This window comes from Penaeus vannamei, unplaced genomic scaffold (genome assembly GCF_042767895.1).
Source record: "Penaeus vannamei isolate JL-2024 unplaced genomic scaffold, ASM4276789v1 unanchor279, whole genome shotgun sequence".
In the NCBI taxonomy this organism is placed as follows: Eukaryota; Metazoa; Arthropoda; class Malacostraca; order Decapoda; family Penaeidae; genus Penaeus; species Penaeus vannamei.
The window spans coordinates 313-18676 of record NW_027213283.1 but is presented as its reverse complement, the minus strand read 5'-3'; the positions used below and the strand labels follow the sequence as shown (position 1 = coordinate 18676).

The following is an 18364-nucleotide window of genomic DNA, read 5'->3' as shown; positions in this document are numbered from 1 at the left end:
TAATACTCTTTTGGCTGAGTCTCTCCCCCACGTTATGCAGTATCTCACATGCCAGATTCTCTCAATTATAGTTGCAGCAAAGGTTAGGATAGTGATGAATTTATTTATTGTCACTTTTGGTCTTTTGGAGTACTCCCATGTTACATTTTCATTTCTGCAGGCTTTCTTTTATTCAGTTGAGTATTCAGTATGAGATATTCGATCAGCTGCTTGTTGTATATTTCATAGTCTGAATTTTATATGTGAATGTCATAATCTAATCAAATGTATTCTTGGCAGACGAGAGTATCAAGTACACGTCTGGATGGTCGTAGACTTGACATCTTTGTGGCACTGACACTTGTTGAGCAGATGCTGTCTGGCTCTGGCACAAAAGAACGAAGACTCATCACCCGTGTAGCTCTATCACTGGCCAATCAAGCAAGGGCTCTCAGGGTATATAGTTTAGTTTCTGTTTTTAATTGCTGTTAGTATATAGCATTTTTGAACCTTTAATAAAGAAGTATATAAGATGACCACAAATATTGGATGAAAAAGGTTTAGATTAAGCAAGAACTCATAGCTTAACTTTATGGAAATTGTTTTATGTGTATAAGCAAATGAAGATTTACATTTTAGGTAAACATCAATGGAATAAAGGGACATTTCTCTTCTTAATAGGAAGAAGATATTTCGAGCTTGCTGGTGTTATTGCGAAGGCTGGATCTAGCATGTGAAGTGCAGAATCGAGTCAAGGAAGCCACAAACTGCTCACTTCTTTATCACCATCGTGTTGTATTGCCAACATACTTTGACAACTACTTTCAGAACTTTGAAAATGTGCATCATATACATGTAAGTATTTTTGACGGCTTATTCTGTGGTAAATTGTTTCACTGCAATGTGAGGTCAATGATATTTAATTCTAAATTAGAAATTGAGTCTCATAGTACAGCAATTAAAATTATAATAACTTCCAAGCTTTTATAGAGTGATTAAACAAATTTCACAATGAGGACCAGCAAGCAATGAAAATATTAACTCAGTAAATTATTATATAGTATGTAGGTTTCTTTGATACAAAATCTCAGTTTCTGAGACCGTAAAAATCCTTTAAAATGTTGTATGGAGTAATATGATGCAAGTTCAGAAACAGGAAGACATTATCAGATTTTGTTTTGACACTGATAACTGTTTCAGCATGCTTTCAAAATACTAGAATTTATATTTATGCTCCTTTAGATACATTAGAGGATATTGATACATTTTCTTGTAAATCCTTTCAGTTTATGTTTGCTGCCATAAAAGACTGTGAAGGCCCTCTGAAGAAGTGTGTCCATTTAACTCCACAAAGTCAGTTACTGGAACAGTTCAAGGAAGAAGTTTATAACCATTTCAAGGAATGTGTGCGTATTCATTTTCATTTTGCTTACATTTATGATATAAGAAAGTAAAGTATTATTGTTTATATTGCTAGATTGATAACTTGTATCATGTTGAAGAAACAAGAAAAAGTTGGAAAAAATCTTAAGATGCAAATCAAAATGTAGTTCATTTAATTTCAGTCTGCGAAGTGGGTATGGATAGTTCATAGCCATATACCTTCACACTCTTAGAAAAGGAGCCTATTTTTTACATAATCTTCATACTTCATCTAGGTACTTGACAAGGTGTGCCAGACTGTAGAGACAGAGCTCCGACTTAGCACTCATACTCATCTTCAACTGGACAGCCGTAATCCATACCAAGTGCCAGTACGGGATGTGTCTCCTATTCTGCATCTTCAAGCACTTGTTCTGCTTGGCTCCATCATTTTAATAAAAGGTTGGCATTGTGGATGAGTGGATTTGCCGAGGCAAAAATTTGTGTTGAGCATTTTTTACAGAATTTTAATATACTTATTTTTACTGTTACTATTCCAGTTATTACTACCATCATATTTTTTCTTCAGATTATGTTGAACAGTATTTGGAGAGAACCTTCTATGCTCTGACTGTAGTAGCACCTCATGACTGGAGAACTTATGAGGAAATGAGAAATCTTGCCTCCTCCAAATACAGTCTCTTTACCGTCCCATCCCACCTTCCATCTCACACCCTAGATCAGGTAAGAAAACCCAAGATATATTCAAAATGAATACTACACTATATAATCATATATTAATATGCTTCAGAGTACAATTGATTAAAGATTTTTTCTTCTTCTCTTTAATAGGGTGTAGATGTTCTGGAAATGATGCGAAATATCCATGTGTTTGTACAACACTACATGTACAACCTGAACCAGCAGTTCTTTGTTGAAGCCACAAGCAACAACAAGCATCTGAATACAGTCTCTATAAACCATATTGCAAATTCCATACGGACTCATGGGGCTGGCATTATTAACACTACAGTAAGTTGAAATGGGAGAAAGACTTGATCCTATATTTTTTCACTGTAGAAGCTGATACCTTTTGTTTGTGTGTTCATATCTATGAATGTCTATGTGCATGTGTGCATCTATGCATATGTGCAATGTTATTAACAGACAGCTTTTTGTATAAGTAATATTTAAGCTAATAATGTGTCATATTTTTGAAGTATATGAGATTAAAAAAGAAATCAATCTGAAATGCTTTTATATGTGTAACTCATTTTCAACAGGTGAACTTTACCTATCAGTTTCTAAGGCGGAAGTTCCAGGTATTCTCTCAATTCCTCTATGATGAACACATAAAGTCACGTTTGTTAAAGGATCTGCAGCATTGGAGAGAGGCAAGTATCCTTAATTGTGCTCAAGTATGAAGCTGGATAGTCATGTTTTAAGACGTAATTTGGTGAGAAAATAGGGATAAAATGCTGTAATTAATAGGGTTTGAGTTTTTTCTTATTTGAAGATTGTTTATATTCTAATTGCTTCATTACTCTACCAAAGAGGAATTCATGCATCCCTCACTAAGTGATTGAGCTTTTCTCAAAAGTTGACTGTGAAGTGATTGTACACTAGTGTGGATATATTTCTTGCCACTCAGAAATGAAGAGTAATTGATGTGTAATCCAACTTACAAACCTTTTTTTGTTGAAAAATAATTTATTTACCAGATAACACTAAGCATTTACATTACCTCATTCCAGGAGCCCTGATAGGCTTACTACCATATATTTATTAATAGCTAGAGACAGAAAGATCATATGGATATGTTAGATTGCATACAAAGACTGAGGATAGTGGATGACACCCATACCACCATATGGCTTAGTGACTATACCACTAATCACAGATCATATAATTTAATTAATGGCAAGGGATTATGCATAGATTTTTAGGAGTGAAAATGTATGAAGAGATATTGTAACTGATCAATCATACATCGATTGAGGGATGGATGTACCTTTATTGTCTCACTTTCCAGGTTAAAGCAAGTCAAGAATACTTTCCATTTGAAAGAGCAGAGAAGTTCAACCGTGGCATTAGGAAGCTTGGTCTTACTCAAGAGGGACTGTCTTATTTAGATCAGTTTCGAGGACTCATAACTCATATTGGTGAGTGCTGCACAGTGGAGTCAGATGAATTTTTTTTTTTTTTTTTTTTTTTTTTTTTTTTTTTTTTTTACGGACATTGCTAGGTATATATGCCCAGTAGCTTAGGAAGAAAAGATAACTGTTTATAAAGATGTAGATCACTTTGTTTAATTCTTATTTTGTCACTATTAATCATGATTAAAATTAGATTAAACATCCTCACCTGCAATTTTGCTTATTTTAGACATCAACATAAAAAATGTCAGAGGGAAATGTACAACCAATAATTTGTATAAGTACTATGTTTTTATGTTATCACTGTTGTCTTTTATTTTCTGAAAAAGTTATATTTATAGGGAAATAGATAAGCTTTTTTAAAATTGTATGTTTGTTTTGTTTCCTTTCTTGACAAATTGTTTTTTGTTTATTGGTATTTTTATGCAGAAAATCTATCCATTTATTATTTTCTTTTTCTTAAACTGTGAAGGAAATGCCATGGGCTATGTGAGGCTGGTCCGGTCAGGTGGCCTTCACTGCTCAAGCAAGGCGGCCCGTTTCATCCCTGATCTACAGGATGTGGTGAGTTTTGTCCAGTTGTGTGAGGATGCCAGTGTGTCTACTGGCACAACACGAGCTGCAGAGAACCTTGATGCTGTAATCAGCAACCTCACTAGGAACTTCAACCAGGATACTGATTACTTTAAGGTTGGCTGTGTAAACTTGTTTTTATTTTTAAAAAGGTGTATTTTCTTGCTGGACATCAAAGTTACTTTGTGGATTTTTTTTCTTTTGAAATATTGATTTTAAAAGTTGTTTTTGGCTTGACATCTAAGTAACTTTGTGATATTTTCTTCTTATGATAAAGTATTGAATTAATAAATCAGTCTTTCATCATATGAATAAATATCCCACAAAAGCTACTTTAATAAAGGTAAAAATAAAACAAAATAAAAAAAGAGAAAATTACAAATCTGATCATAACCTGGAGGATATGTAATTTTTTTTACTGCATCTATTTTGGCTTAATGTATTTTATATATAGAGAATTGAAGCTTCAGTAATACTTACCAGGTAAATAATGTAAAATATATCAATCTTCATCTCATCCTCTGCAGCTTCTGGTTGATGTATTTGCCTCAGAAATGCGTGACAACAAGAACAACCATTTACGTAATTTCTACCTCATCATTCCTCCTCTGACTGTTAACTTTGTGGAACATATCATTGCTGCCAAAGACAATATAAATAAAAAGAACAAGTCTGGGGCTGCATTTACTGATGATGGATTTGCTATGGGTAAGAACTGTACTATTTAATATCATTTTTCTGGGGAATTTGTAAAGATTACTATTTGTTTCTTTGGATACTGTCATGTAGCATTTGTGCTTTGATCATACAAATGGGTGTAAAAACTTTTTTAAGGAGTGGATTTAAATTTTTTTGGAAATTTTCAACAGGAATTGCATACTTGCTGAAGGTTCTTGACCAAAATTCAGCTTTTGACTCCTTACACTGGTGGTCAGGTGTTAGAAGAAAGTACATATCTGAAAGAGAAAAGGTAAGTGCTTTGACATTATTGGGTTGTGTCAGATCATATAAGGATCAGTCTGCATCCTAGTGACTTGAAGCAAGTCAAACATGCAGCAATTTTATTTGACTTGGGAAGGATAATGTGTGATGCTCTCCTTACTGCTGTGGACATATGTGTATATCCATAGTCCTTTATTCTTCTACTCAAATTTAGTCATATTCTATTTCTTTCCTGAAAAAGGTTGAACAGCAGCGACAATCAGGCAGTGGGGGTGATGATAAACTTCAGCAGACTCTGGCACTCACATTGTCCCGACTGCAACAGTACCAGCAGGAGTTTGAGCTCCTTTATTTGAGCGTGAGCAGTGCAAGGGTTTTCTTTAGGGGTGACTGGGCATCTGCAGTGTCCATGGCTGATGGACAAAATAGTGATACGCAGTCTACAAACAGTGGTACAAGCAACAAGGAGAGAGTTGTGGAAAACAGCACTTAAAGTTAATCAAGTATCTTTCATGGCAACCTTTCCAGTTTTATTAGTTTAATTGAAAACAAACAAAAAATGTTTCTTCATTTGAATTCCTATTGTTTGGAAAGTATCTAATGGAAAATCATTCATATGTTACTGATATAATGATCTGCATATTGATATATTAATTGAAAATTGTAAGGTTTTTCTTCTTTCGAATGGATATTTAGAAACTAGTCCATTGGATTATGATTAGTGCCACCTAAATGTATATTGTAGTATTTAATTATTAAAAATGACACATTTGATTTATTTACTAAGAGGGGAGTTTTTGTTGTTTATATAAATTTACAGTTGATTTAAATGTATAATGCATAGAACTGCATCTGCTATTTTTGATTATCAATTAAGTGGACAGGGAGTACAAACACAAGATTGTTTTAGGAAATGTTTTACAAACATTGATTGTTATTATTATCTGTGATATGGAAATTTGATGTAGATAAATATATATTTAGCAGTATACCGAAGATAATAAAGGAGAAATGATTTATACATTTTCCAATTAAAATTTATATTTATGATTAATGTAATTCATTCATACCTTTTATTGAGAGAGAGTGCAAATGAATGTGTGTAAATGTGAGTGTGTGTTTGAGTGAGTGAGTGAGTGTGTGTTTGAGTGAGTGAGTGAGTGAGTGTGTGTTTGAGTGAGTGAGTGAGTGAGTGTGTGTTTGAGTGAGTGAGTGAGTGAGTGTGTGTTTGAGTGAGTGAGTGAGTGAGTGTGTGTTTGAGTGAGTGAGTGAGTGAGTGAGTGTGTGTTTGAGTGAGTGAGTGAGTGTGTGTTTGAGTGAGTGTGTGTTTGAGTGAGTGAGTGAGTGTGTGTTTGAGTGAGTGAGTGAGTGTGTGTTTGAGTGAGTGAGTGAGTGAGTGAGTGTGTGTTTGAGTGAGTGAGTGAGTGAGTGAGTGTGTGTTTGAGTGAGTGAGTGAGTGAGTGAGTGAGTGTGTGTTTGAGTGAGTGTGTGTTTGAGTGAGTGAGTGTGTGTTTGAGTGAGTGAGTGAGTGAGTGAGTGAGTGAGTGAGTGAGTGTGTGTTTGAGTGAGTGAGTGAGTGAGTGAGTGTGTGTTTGAGTGAGTGAGTGAGTGAGTGTGTGTTTGAGTGAGTGAGTGAGTGTGTGTTTGAGTGAGTGAGTGTGTGTTTGAGTGAGTGAGTGAGTGAGTGAGTGTGTGTTTGAGTGAGTGAGTGAGTGAGTGAGTGTGTGTTTGAGTGAGTGAGTGAGTGAGTGAGAGTGAGTGAGTGTGTGTTTGAGTGAGTGAGTGAGTGTGTGTTTGAGTGAGTGAGTGAGTGTGTGTTTGAGTGAGTGAGTGAGTGTGTGTTTGAGTGAGTGAGTGAGTGAGTGAGTGAGTGTGTGTTTGAGTGAGTGTGTGTTTGAGTGAGTGAGTGTGTGTTTGAGTGAGTGAGTGAGTGAGTGAGTGTGTGTTTGAGTGAGTGAGTGAGTGTGTGTTTGAGTGAGTGAGTGAGTGAGTGTGTGTTTGAGTGAGTGAGTGAGTGTTTGAGTGAGTGAGTGAGTGAGTGTGTGTTTGAGTGAGTGAGTGAGTGAGTGTGTTTGAGTGAGTGAGTGTGTGTTTGAGTGAGTGAGTGTGTGTTTGAGTGAGTGAGTGAGTGTGTGTGTGTTTGAGTGAGTGAGTGAGTGTGTGTTTGAGTGAGTGAGTGAGTGAGTGTGTGTTTGAGTGAGTGAGTGAGTGTGTGTTTGAGTGAGTGAGTGTGTGTTTGAGTGAGTGAGTGTGTGTTTGAGTGAGTGAGTGAGTGTGTGTTTGAGTGAGTGAGTGAGTGAGTGTGTGTTTGAGTGAGTGAGTGAGTGAGTGAGTGAGTGTGTGTTTGAGTGAGTGAGTGAGTGTGTGTTTGAGTGAGTGAGTGAGTGTGTGTTTGAGTGAGTGAGTGAGTGAGTGTGTGTTTGAGTGAGTGAGTGAGTGTGTGTTTGAGTGAGTGAGTGAGTGAGTGTGTGGTTGAGTGAGTGAGTGTGTGTTTGAGTGAGTGAGTGAGTGAGTGAGTGTGTGTTTGAGTGAGTGAGTGAGTGAGTGTGTGTTTGAGTGAGTGAGTGAGTGAGTGAGTGTGTGTTTGAGTGAGTGAGTGAGTGAGTGAGTGAGTGTGTGTTTGAGTGAGTGAGTGAGTGAGTGAGTGAGTGAGTGAGTGAGTGAGTGAGTGAGTGAGTGAGTGAGTGAGTGAGTGAGTGAGTGAGTGAGTGAGTGAGTGAGTGAGTGTGTGTGTGTGTGTGTGTGTGTGTGTGTGTGTGTGTGTGTGTGTGTGTGTGTGTGTGTGCGCGCGTGCGCGCACCTGTGTCTGTCTGCACATGTGATTGTGTGAGTGTTAGTGTGAAAGTGAGTGTGTGAATATGAGAATAAGAGTAAGAGCGAGGGTGAGAGTGATTGTGTGTATGTCCACAAGTATGCTACTATGGATGCATGTATATACATGTTTTTGTATTTGTTTATTTTTGTTTGTGTATCTGTCTTGTGTCAGTTCATGAGTGTGTTACTGAAAATGCACTAACAAATACAGACACCCAGGTGCTGACACACCCATACACAAACTACAGACACCAACATACACACTTGCATTCACAATTCTCATTTTAAATGCACACATGTGCTAACATACATCTGGAAAATAATTTATAGAGTTGCTGAAGACATGATAATGAAATACTGTAAATTACTTTTTTTTTATCATCTTTTATACTACATTGCACTTGCATGTGGAAATTTCCTAATGAAACTTGGGGGTATCCTGTAGCAACTTTCCCAAAAGAACACATCTAATAATACAAGTATATACCTAAAGATGAGTATCTGCCTGTCTTTTCTATTTCTTGCATGACAAACCCATCCTGTCTCCTTTTTATTTTACTTTAATATAGAACAAATTTCATAGATTTTGGGGGCTGTGGTTAAAACCTCACAGTTGGCTACCATTTGCTCTTCTGTTCATGGCCAAATATCTGAGATTTTAGACATCCAGGGAAAAAAGTATAAAAATTAACCAGTTCCTACTGGGTAGCATCTGCAACCATGCCATGGGAGTTATGGACCAAGTAGCGGTTGGCACCCCATCATGACCACTCCAACACCGTTGGTTCATTAGACAGAGCTTGTTTTTCTCTGATAGTAGTGCATCATTTGTATGGTGAAACTTTAGGCAATAGCACCTAAAGTGAAAGGAAATCTTTTGGGTACCTAATGTTGCCTGAAAATTACCAAACAAGCCGGGGCAAATGGACACCAGTAATCCCACATTAATGGCTCACTATCCAAATTTTTTACCCAAGGTCAATGGGTTAATTTGCAAAAAATTCAAACAGATAAGATCAATCTTTGACTAAAAGGTTTAATTATTTGGAATCTACAAGATTCTGACATTCACAGAGAAGTGCAAGACATTTACAATTCAACTAGAACTTTACAGAGTACTGAATAATGAATACAAATATCAAACTGCTTTCTGTAGACTCTAGGACCAAACTTTAAATTTACATATCCAATTCCTGGGTTATGCTAGTTAGTATACTGACATCTGTTTCATGTATATTTTTTTAGACTACAAAGATGGAAAAAAAATCACACATAGATACACACTACTGACAGTTCTTTTTACTGAATGAAACTTTCCATATAACAATTAAATTTTCAAATTTTTAATAAACCTCATAATCATTTTACTTGTATAGTAATAGGATGTGGTAAAATCAAAAACTTTTGTCTGGAAAAATATACATTTTATCCAAATTTTACATTTTTTTCTTTTACATATCTAAAACCAAACCAAGCAGCCTTTATACCTTTTATCTCCGAAACAAACCTGATGAATCATAAATGTGTACTTTATATATCTCTTTTTACAAACAAAAATAAATGGCATTCTAAACCTGAAGTACAAAACTGGCTACTAGAAAAGCCAATCAGCAAGAACCAAGTCCTGCTCCATAGAAGAATATAGAGTAGTATATATGGCTAGCATGCAAAACAGTAATTTATGAAAAGATACTTTTATATAGAGCCTGCTCTTTATCATTATAAGATGTGAAGGATAATGAAATCCTTTAGTAATAGCCCTCTCCACTGCCCCTGTGGTCCTCAGAATACCCTGAGTGAGGCCTCTTCTCACCTCTCCTATCATCTCTGTACTCTTGGTCTCTCCCTCCACCAAATTCCCTTCGTTCGTTTCTTCGGTCCCCTTCAAAGTCTTTCCTCTCCCCTCCGTATTCCCTCCTTTCACCTCCATAGTCACTCCTCTCACCTCCATAGTCACTCCTCTCACCTCCATATTCTCTTCTTTCACCCCTATAGTCTCTCCTTTCCCCTCCAAAGTCCCTCCTATCACCTCCAAATTCCCTTCGATCACCTCTGAATTCTCTCCTCTCTCCAAATTCCCTCCTGTCATCTCCAACATCCCTCCTATCCCCTCCAAAGTCCCTCCTCTCTCCCCCATAATCCCTTCTATCACCACCATAGTCTCTCCTGTCTCCTCCGAAATCCCTCCTCTCGGCCCCCCAGCTTCTCCTCCGGTCATCACCGAAGTCCCTTCTGTTGTCCCTATTGCGATTATATCCTCCCTGTCTGCCATGATAATTGTCAAAGCGTCCCCTGAATCCACCCCGCCTATTCCTTTCAAATCTTTCAGCAGGAAGAATTGGAGGCTTTGGTGGAGGTTTGCTGCAATACTGAAAAAAGGAAGAACTATCAATCAAAAATAAAATATGCATTTCATGGGAATGTGAAAACAGGTATTACAAAATTTTCTAATATCAATAGGAATAGCCCTATATATACATACTCATATTTTTGTCACATCTAGAAATGTTACTTGTAGAGGTCAAATAAAAATAAGGTGCTTTTTGATTATCAAAGAAGGCCCAAGGCTCAGCCAATGTAGTGACGTCAGTTATAGGTATGTCAAAAAAGGGGGTTCCTACTAAAAAAGCCTTAATGTCCATACTTTGCAAAATGCACCTCACATCCTTATACTTTGCATAAGATGAATAAGCTTTTAATTGTGGTCCAGAGAGAGACTCTCCATTTACAGCTTCACATAAAGCAAGAATGACTTGTGTTTCAGTCTCTGACCAGTTTCTCCCTCCTTGACCACTACCATACAAAAGGGTCTAGCGCAGAGGTTGACAACCTTTGGCACGAGTGCCAGACTTCCAGACTTCCATCATCGAGACTTCTGCAGTGCCTCCTCGTGGCCTCCCATGGAAACTGGCACCTTGAGGTCCCAGGCTGAACTGTAGGGGATTTCGAAGCAGCAGGAGGCCCCAGAGGTACAGGGTCATGGCCCACCGGTGTGTGGACACGCCCTGGCCCTGTACTAACTCCTGCCCCTAAGCCCCCTGGGGTCAATGGGAGGCTAGGGGGAGGTGGGCCTTGCCAGTCCTCCTCCCCCCAGAGAAAAAGCCACTGGCAGTGATTCACTTAAATGGTAATGCTGGGGGGAGGGGAAATGTCCCTCCTACCCAGCGAGAGAGGCGGGCTGCGGGCCCCGCTGGGAGGGTGGCTGCTGGGGTGCGGAATAGGAACGGGAGCTCCTTGTCCTGCCTGCGTCCTGGCAGCCGCCCGCCCAATATGAAGCTTGTGGGGCAAAGCCCTAGGGAATCCCACAGGTGGATAAAGGGTCCCGCAGCCTGCCGCCTTTTATGTGGGGCAGCGTCAGCGGGGGTGGCAGAGGTGGCGTCCACCCGGAGCGACTACCCGAGGGTTAACCTCAGGCGGGAAGTCAGGGTGGGGGCTTGGAACGTCCGCTCTTTACGTCAGGATGATCGGTTACCCCTGCTAACGAGGGAACTGGGGAGGCTGAGAGTGGGGTTGGCTGCTCTCTTGGAGGTGAGAAGACCTGGCAGCGGCACGACCAGTGTAGGTGGCTACACCTATTACTGGTCAGGCCGCAGCGATGGTCACCATCTCCAGGGAGTAGCCATAGCTGTCTCCGGTAGGCTCCAGCCCTCGGTGGTAGAGGTCGCTCCAGTCGATGAGCGTATAATGGTAATGAGACTGAAGCTGTCTTTGGGCTTCATGTCTTTTATTGCTGTGTACGCTCCTACCGATGTTTGTAAACTTGATGTGAAAGATGTTCTACGTCAAATTTGCATCCGTAGCAGACAGTTGTCCCCGGCGAGATATTCGTATTTTTCTGGGTGACTTCAATGAGGTATCTGGCTGTGATTGAGCTGGCTATGAGATGTCAGTCGGTCCTCATGGTTCGGGAGTTGATACCGGCAGCGAGAATTCCCTCCTTTTCCGGGATTTTGCTAGATCCCAGAAATTGAGGATTTCTGGCTCCTGGTACCAGCGCCTAGACCCACATCGTTGGACATGGTACAGCGATGCTGGTAATGCAACCAAGGAGATCGACCACATTCTCGTTAGCACTCGTTGGAGGATCCTCCAGAACTGCAGGGTGTACAGGAGTGCTGAGTTCTGTGGTACTGACCATAGATTGGTTGTGGCTACCCTCCGGGTACACTTCAAAACTCTCCAGTGGCCCAATGACCACCCTAGGGTGTTTCACCTGGACAGGCTGAAGGAGAGGGAGTATGCTCGGAGGTTTGCTGAGACAATCTCTGATCTGTTCACAGCGCTTGTTAACCTGACGGGTCCTGTACTTCTGTGGGACACCTTCAAGCGTGAAACGCTTGATGCAGCCCAAGAATCGATTGGAGAACACCCGAGGGCAAGACAAAATTCAATCTCTCAGGAGACACTGGAAGCCACTGATGCTTGCCATGCGGCTCGTCTGGCAGGGGATCGGGATTTGCACCATTCTCAGGTGCGCAGAACTCTGTCTCTGTTAAGAAGGGACAAGGAACAGTTTATCAAGAATCTTGCTGAGGAGGTTGAAGGCCATTTCTTAGTAAATGACCTTCGTCCTGCATACCAAGCCCTGAAAAAACTGAACTCCAAGCCCTCTTCACAGGTGACTGCAGTTCGCATAGTGGGTGGCCAGATCGTCTCAGATCCTGTTGCGGTGAGGGAGCGTTGGTCTGAATACTTTGAGCAGTTGTATCAGGTTGACCCTCCAACCGTTAACTTGGATGTGGGTAGTACCGAGATTCCGCTGCCGGACCCACCCATTAGCGAGGACCCTCCCTCCCTAGCTGAGGTTAGGGAGGCGATCTCCAAGCTGAAGAGTGGTAAAGCAGCGGGTATTTGCGGCATCCCAGCTGAAATGTTAAAGGCTGGTGGTGAACATATGGCGCGGGGATTGCATGCTGTCCTGGCTGCCATTTGGCAGTCCGGTACCGTTCCCTCTGACCTGTTGAGGGGTGCGGTCATCCCTCTCTGGAAGGGGAAGGGGGACCGATGGGACTGCAGCAATCAACGCGGCATCACACTGCTCAGTGTACCAGGCAAGGTTCTTGCCTGCATCCTTCTGAGGCGTATCAGAGACCATCTACTAAGGCATCAGAGGCCAGAGCAATCCGGATTCACTCCTGGTAAGTCAACCATAGACCGTATCCTTGCGCTTCGAGTCATTGTGGAGCGCTGTCGTGAGTTCGGATGTGGGTTGCTTGCAGCCTACATCGAACTCAAGAAGGCGTTCGATACAGTACATCGGGAATCACTCTGCGAGATCCTGAGACTGAGAGGAATTCCAACAAGGATCATTGAACTAATAGCAAACCTATATACTGGTACTGAAAGTGCTGTAAAGTGTGGTGGGGGCCTGTCGAGCTTCTTTCCTGTCAGTTCAGGAGTGAGGCAAGGCTGTGTTCTTGCACCAACCCTTTTCAATACTTGCATGGACTGGATACTAGGCAGAGCTAATGTTCAAAGTCATTGTGGAGCAACACTGGGTAATATTAAGGTTACAGACCTTGATTTTGCCGATGATGTTGCAATTCTATCTGAGTCTTTGGAAACCTTAGTGGTGGCCCTTGATGCATTTAGTAATGAACCGAAGCCCTCGGGTCTAGAGGTCTCCTGGACCAAGACCAAGGTCCATGACTTTGGGGACTCGCTAGGAGAACCTGTTCAGTCGGTACGTGCTTGCGGCAAGGACATTGAAGTCACAGAGAGCTTTACATACCTTGGTAGTGCAGTTCATAACTCTGGGCTGTCAGACCATGAAGTCAGCAGACGGATTGGCCTGGCAGCAGGGGTCATGAACTCTCTCGAAAAGAGTATTTGGAGATACCGGTACCTGTGCAGAAGGATCAAGCTATGGGTTTTCAGGGCCCTGGTAATGCCAGTTTTGCTCTACGGTAGTGAAACCTGGACATTATCCTGTGCACTGGTGTCTCGTCTTGACGCCTTTTGTAATAGGTCCTTGCGCCGGATCATGGGGTACTGTTGGCGGGACCATGTGTCTAACCAACGGCTGCACTGTGAGACTGGCACAGGACCTGTTACCTGCACAATCCGTGATCGCCAACTCAGGCTATATGGCCACCTGGCTCGCTTTCCACAGGCTGATCCTGCCCATCAGGTTGTCTCTGTAAGAGACAACCCTGGGTGGAGGAGGCCTGTGGGACGACCCAGAAGGTTGTGGATTGGGCAACTCGATCAAACCTGTCAGGGAAAAGCTTGAGATGGGCCAAGCCCCTGCCTGGTGACTTGCCATGAAGGATCCCAAAAGGTGGAAGCAGAAGGTGGACGTGGCTATGCGCCCCCATCGGCGTTAGCTACAGATGATGATGATGATAATTATATGCTGGCACACTGTGCTCAAAAGGTTGCCGACCCCTGGTCTAGGGGAATATCAAATTTGCATAGGCATGAGAAAAGAAATGACAGTCAAATGTAGACTCACTAACCTCCATGAAATTCTTATCATCTTCTGTGAAGCGATCTTTGGCCTCTTCCTCCAGTTTTTTCAAAAATTCTGTGTCCAATTCAACCATGTTCTCCTCACCAACACATACACCCTGCCTCTCCTCAGCCATGGTTAGTATCTTTGTCGTTTGGGAAGTCCAATTAGCAAGGAATCTGAAACTGATAAGATCAGTCATATTAATAATGATAAAAGTTGCCATGTAAACAATTACAAGCTTATCTTTATCTTCCTAAAAATTTGTACCAAAAATGGAAAATTCCCTTACTGTTGTTCTTGAATCAAAATCCATGCAAAAACAAACACATACAACATAAAACAGTTCAAATCTATGTTGTGTAAAGAAAGTGTCATGAACTTTTGCAATTACTCTAAGTGAAATTAACCTTTTTTGTCTTCAAATTTAGATGAAACAGTCAGGCAAAAGCTAAATTATATTAACAAATTATGTTTTATTATTTCACCAAATCTAAAAAATAATTACAGTTCTGACTATTGCTTTAATAAAGCAAAGGCAAAAGTAAAAAAGAAGAAAAAAATACTTACAGTCTTCACTTATCAGTTTTTCTAAAATAAGTCCATAGAACCCCTTGCTTGAAGCTAAATACTGGCTGGGTTTGGTATTTTCTATTGGTTCAAAGATCCTGAAAATCAAGAAAGGAGACAAAAAAAACAATAACAAAATTGTGTACGCTATTCATAACCAAAATTTGTTTCCTGTGCTCAGACAGCAGCAACAAAGGAGAGAATTTTAAAAATCAAACAAAACACTATGATATTCACAGGCACTGGCATGGATAATTAAACTTCCTCTTCTAATAAAAATCATAAACAGCTCCCTTATGTAATCTTTGCTTTTAGATCAAATACAGGTTTATAAGCAAAAGCCAAATTTGAATAAAAATTCAAGTATCATATCAGAAAAGAACTAAGATTGCATGTACACTTGTATATTGCTTTTCATAGCTCTTAGAGCTATGAAAAACTATGTTTCTATATGCCTGGTTAAGGGAGACTTTTTTCTAGACTGTCATCTTTCTTCTTCTACAACCTACTTTTTTCCTTAACTGCATTTCTTTACGACTACTAGAATGTGAGGTGAAGTATTACATTTGTTAAGATCTGTACAAGGTATGAATGAAAACAAATAATGCTACAGTGCAAGAGAATCAACAGAAGTATTTCTATATAACCTGTTATATCATATGGAAAAAATATATATTTATATAGTTATAAAAAGCATATAAACGGGATCCCCATTTTCATCTTTTCATTTTTCATTACTGACATTTTATGGACATGTCACTAATTGTAATTCACTCTTTCATCATAGGATTCCATATATGCTAAATTGCTATGGGAATGATATAATTACAACCTTGGATAATGTATTTTACAGGTCATGTATATGAGATGATTCTTCCACTCTTGGTTGATATGTCAATATATCAAGAATGTTTTCTAATTTACCTTGTGTTTGCAATTCCAATTTGTAATATAACAAAATATGAATTACATTAACTGTAATGCATAGTTTTTCAATTTCATTCAAACATTTGTTACAATGAACTCAGTTCTGTTGTGTATATAGCCTTAGATATGGAAGAATATAGAAGTTATCATAAATCATTATGGCAAGCAATAAACTATACTTATTTTATCATAGAGTCCAGCTGGTTCCTCTAACCTAGCTCACCAATCAAGTTTTCTTGATAAAGATAAAAATAAAAGTGCAGAAAACACACCAGCCAAGATGTGCCTTGCAGCGAGGACAGACGCAGACCTTCCAAGAATAGCCAGGAAACCAAGAATGTTCACTATACCACTGGAAAGAGAAGAGAAGTTAATGAGTTAATTCATTACAAAACTGAAGATGATGTATGGTCTATGAATTCTGCACATCACACACTACCACACACACACAAACGTATACAAAATCAAATTGCTATGTGGATAAATTACGGAGGAAAGAAGGATTAGGAGAGATTTGAGACTGGAAACATCAATGTTTGAGAAAGAGCAAGAGATAAATCTGTGAGTGCTTGAGTTGGGGTTTGTGCATTTAGTCTATGCAGTTAGGAACTCATCTGCAACTCTACTTGTTGGTAAGTAATGTCTTCTATATTTTACATGTGCTTGTGTGTCTGAGTATAGAGACCAATTATTCCCCCCCCTCCCCTTTTTTTTCCTTTCCCCAAAAATGCAGCACTCACCTCTCCAACGCCTGAACATCCAGTTCTTTTCACTGTGACAAGGTCAAAAGCTATATCGGCTGGATTTCGCAGTGTCTGAACCATCAAATGAGAATGGCCAAGGACAGACAACCAGTGACTGGACTCCGAATGAGGGCTAGTGACATTGACAAAATTTTCCTTCGTATTTTCGGTTAATTCTGCCCCACAGTTACGACAAAGGATATGATCTGTTGAGGGAAAGAACTTGTGCTAGAGTTCTTTATGGTATCAACCAATAAGTAAAAACACATTCATCACAACTAAAGTAACATAATTAGTATTAAATAAAGCAGATTCACACAAAACAAAAACAATAAAACTTTTTCTTTGATTTTTACTATTCATAAAATTTTTAGATATGACAAAGTATAAAACAAAAGAATTGTCTAATACTATTGACAAACAATAAAGAACCACCGTCCACACTACTAAGGCATAATCTTATGTACAGTTGCGGAATTATATTTCAGTACACTTTCTGGGTCCCACTTTTGTACCTCTGGCAACAAGTCGAAGTAAACATAGCGTAAATAGTATTTTTGTGAATGATGCTAAAACCCTAGGTAGTTTGTAACAAAGAGTGTGATTGGTCAAAAATAAGTAACCAATAAGTGTATTAACCCACTGGCTGCGGATGGCATCATATGATGCACTGTGCAATTGACAGCTGATCCCCTTCGAGCAGCAGGCGGCCGCGCGGCATGGGAGCTGAGTAGGCCAGGGAATATCAGCCGCCAAGCCGGCATTCCCCTTGCGGCCTTACAGGGCCCAGACCCACCACCCCCGGGCCCCCGTGTGCGATGGGCTGTTTACCGCCAAATGAGTTGTTCGCCTATTGCACGTGCTAAAACCACTCCCGCCACTCTTTCTGAGCGCATTTACATGTTTGCATGTTTGCATGTATTTGCAAGGGTTTTTGCAAATTTTTGCAGATTTTTGCATACTCATTTTATTCTGAGATATAAGTAAACAAAATATTTGCGCGAAAGAGGGAAGGCAGCACCACTGCACACTCCAGTGCGGTCCCATACACCACCCGAGTTGAAAATAAATAATATTAGGGGACTACGTGCCATACTGCATAATACCGTGACCAATGGGTTAATATTTTTTAAAACTAAGTAAGCTATTTGATCTTTCGCTTTCTTCTAATAAGTGATAAAGAACAAAGCATGTAATATTAGTTATCGTTGACTTTGTAGTTGGATATTCTTCAAATGCGATATCCTGGAATTGTTTGCTTATCCAAATGGCAACATCTATGATAGGGAGGCGGCATTTCATACTCCTTACAGCATAAGAAGTATCATTTATAGATACATATTTCTTAAAACATGAAAAAGTTTCATGCTTTGAACATTTATGAAATCCCGCCTCCACACCATAAGTGTTGCCATTTTGACAAACAAACACTTAGAGGATATCGCATTTGAGGAATATCCAACAACAAAATCAACGATAACTAGTATTACATATTTTGTGATCACTTATTTGAAGAAAACGTAAGATTAAATGGCTTACTTAGTTTCAAAAAATATTCATTAATATACTCATTGGTTATTTACATTCGATCAATCACACTCTTTGTTACAAACAACCTAGGGTTTTAGCCTCATTCACAAAAATACTATTTACGCTGTGTTTACTTTGATTGGTTGCCAGATGTACAAAAGTGGGACCTAGAAAGTGTACTGAAATATAATTCTGCAACTGTACATTCAATTAATAATGCAAAACAAACATATGCTGACCCAATACTAAGCTCCAGTGAATTCATATCAATGGAAACATTTGTTTGTTCTCTCAAAGTTATCTTGTGAACTGTTGTG

The 18364-nt window shown here is 39.7% G+C and overlaps 3 protein-coding genes across 3 annotated transcripts; 1 reads left to right on the top strand and 2 right to left on the bottom strand.

Moving 5' to 3' along the window:
• Positions 1–6: 6 nt before the first annotated feature.
• Positions 7–6062, top strand: LOC138860932 (WASH complex subunit 4-like). Its single transcript, XM_070119495.1, has 13 exons — positions 7–82; positions 280–435; positions 661–834; positions 1266–1385; positions 1638–1803; positions 1931–2085; positions 2194–2373; positions 2625–2735; positions 3374–3503; positions 3970–4187; positions 4598–4778; positions 4940–5040; positions 5254–6062. The coding sequence occupies exons 1-13, from the start codon at positions 35–37 to the stop codon at positions 5503–5505; spliced, it is 1992 nt and encodes a 663-aa protein (XP_069975596.1). The 5' UTR covers positions 7–34; the 3' UTR covers positions 5506–6062.
• Positions 6063–9574: 3512 nt separating this feature from the next.
• Positions 9575–10693, bottom strand: LOC138860933 (TATA-binding protein-associated factor 2N-like). Its single transcript, XM_070119496.1, has 3 exons — positions 10657–10693; positions 10448–10557; positions 9575–10195 (listed from the first exon to the last, which is right to left on the bottom strand). The coding sequence occupies exons 1-3, from the start codon at positions 10691–10693 to the stop codon at positions 9575–9577; spliced, it is 768 nt and encodes a 255-aa protein (XP_069975597.1).
• Positions 10694–14285: 3592 nt separating this feature from the next.
• LOC138860931 (protein cereblon-like) lies at positions 14286–16723 on the bottom strand (the record flags this gene model as incomplete). Its single annotated transcript, XM_070119494.1, is given in 4 exon segments — positions 14286–14462; positions 14848–14945; positions 16047–16126; positions 16515–16723. Coding segments are annotated over 4 exon segments (434 nt in total), but the record flags the coding sequence as incomplete, so codon positions are not given.
• Between the last annotated feature and the right edge of the window lie 1641 nt (positions 16724–18364).

Bases quoted from the DNA above. Each gene is read 5' to 3' on its own strand.
- LOC138860932 (XM_070119495.1), top strand. From the start codon at position 35: ATGCAGTATCTCACATGCCAGATTCTCTCAATTATAGTTGCAGCAAAG. The intron at 436-660 runs GTATATAGTTTA...TCTTCTTAATAG, and splicing joins ATCAAGCAAGGGCTCTCAGG to GAAGAAGATATTTCGAGCTT. The intron at 2,736-3,373 runs GCAAGTATCCTT...CTCACTTTCCAG, and splicing joins ATCTGCAGCATTGGAGAGAG to GTTAAAGCAAGTCAAGAATA.
- LOC138860933 (XM_070119496.1), bottom strand. From the start codon at position 10,693: ATGATGGAAGTCTGGAAGTCTGGCACTCGTGCCAAAG. The intron at 10,558-10,656 runs GTTGTCAACCTC...CTTTATGTGAAG, and splicing joins GTCTGGCACTCGTGCCAAAG to CTGTAAATGGAGAGTCTCTC. The intron at 10,196-10,447 runs GTAGGAACCCCC...TCCTTTTTTCAG, and splicing joins TGGACATTAAGGCTTTTTTA to TATTGCAGCAAACCTCCACC.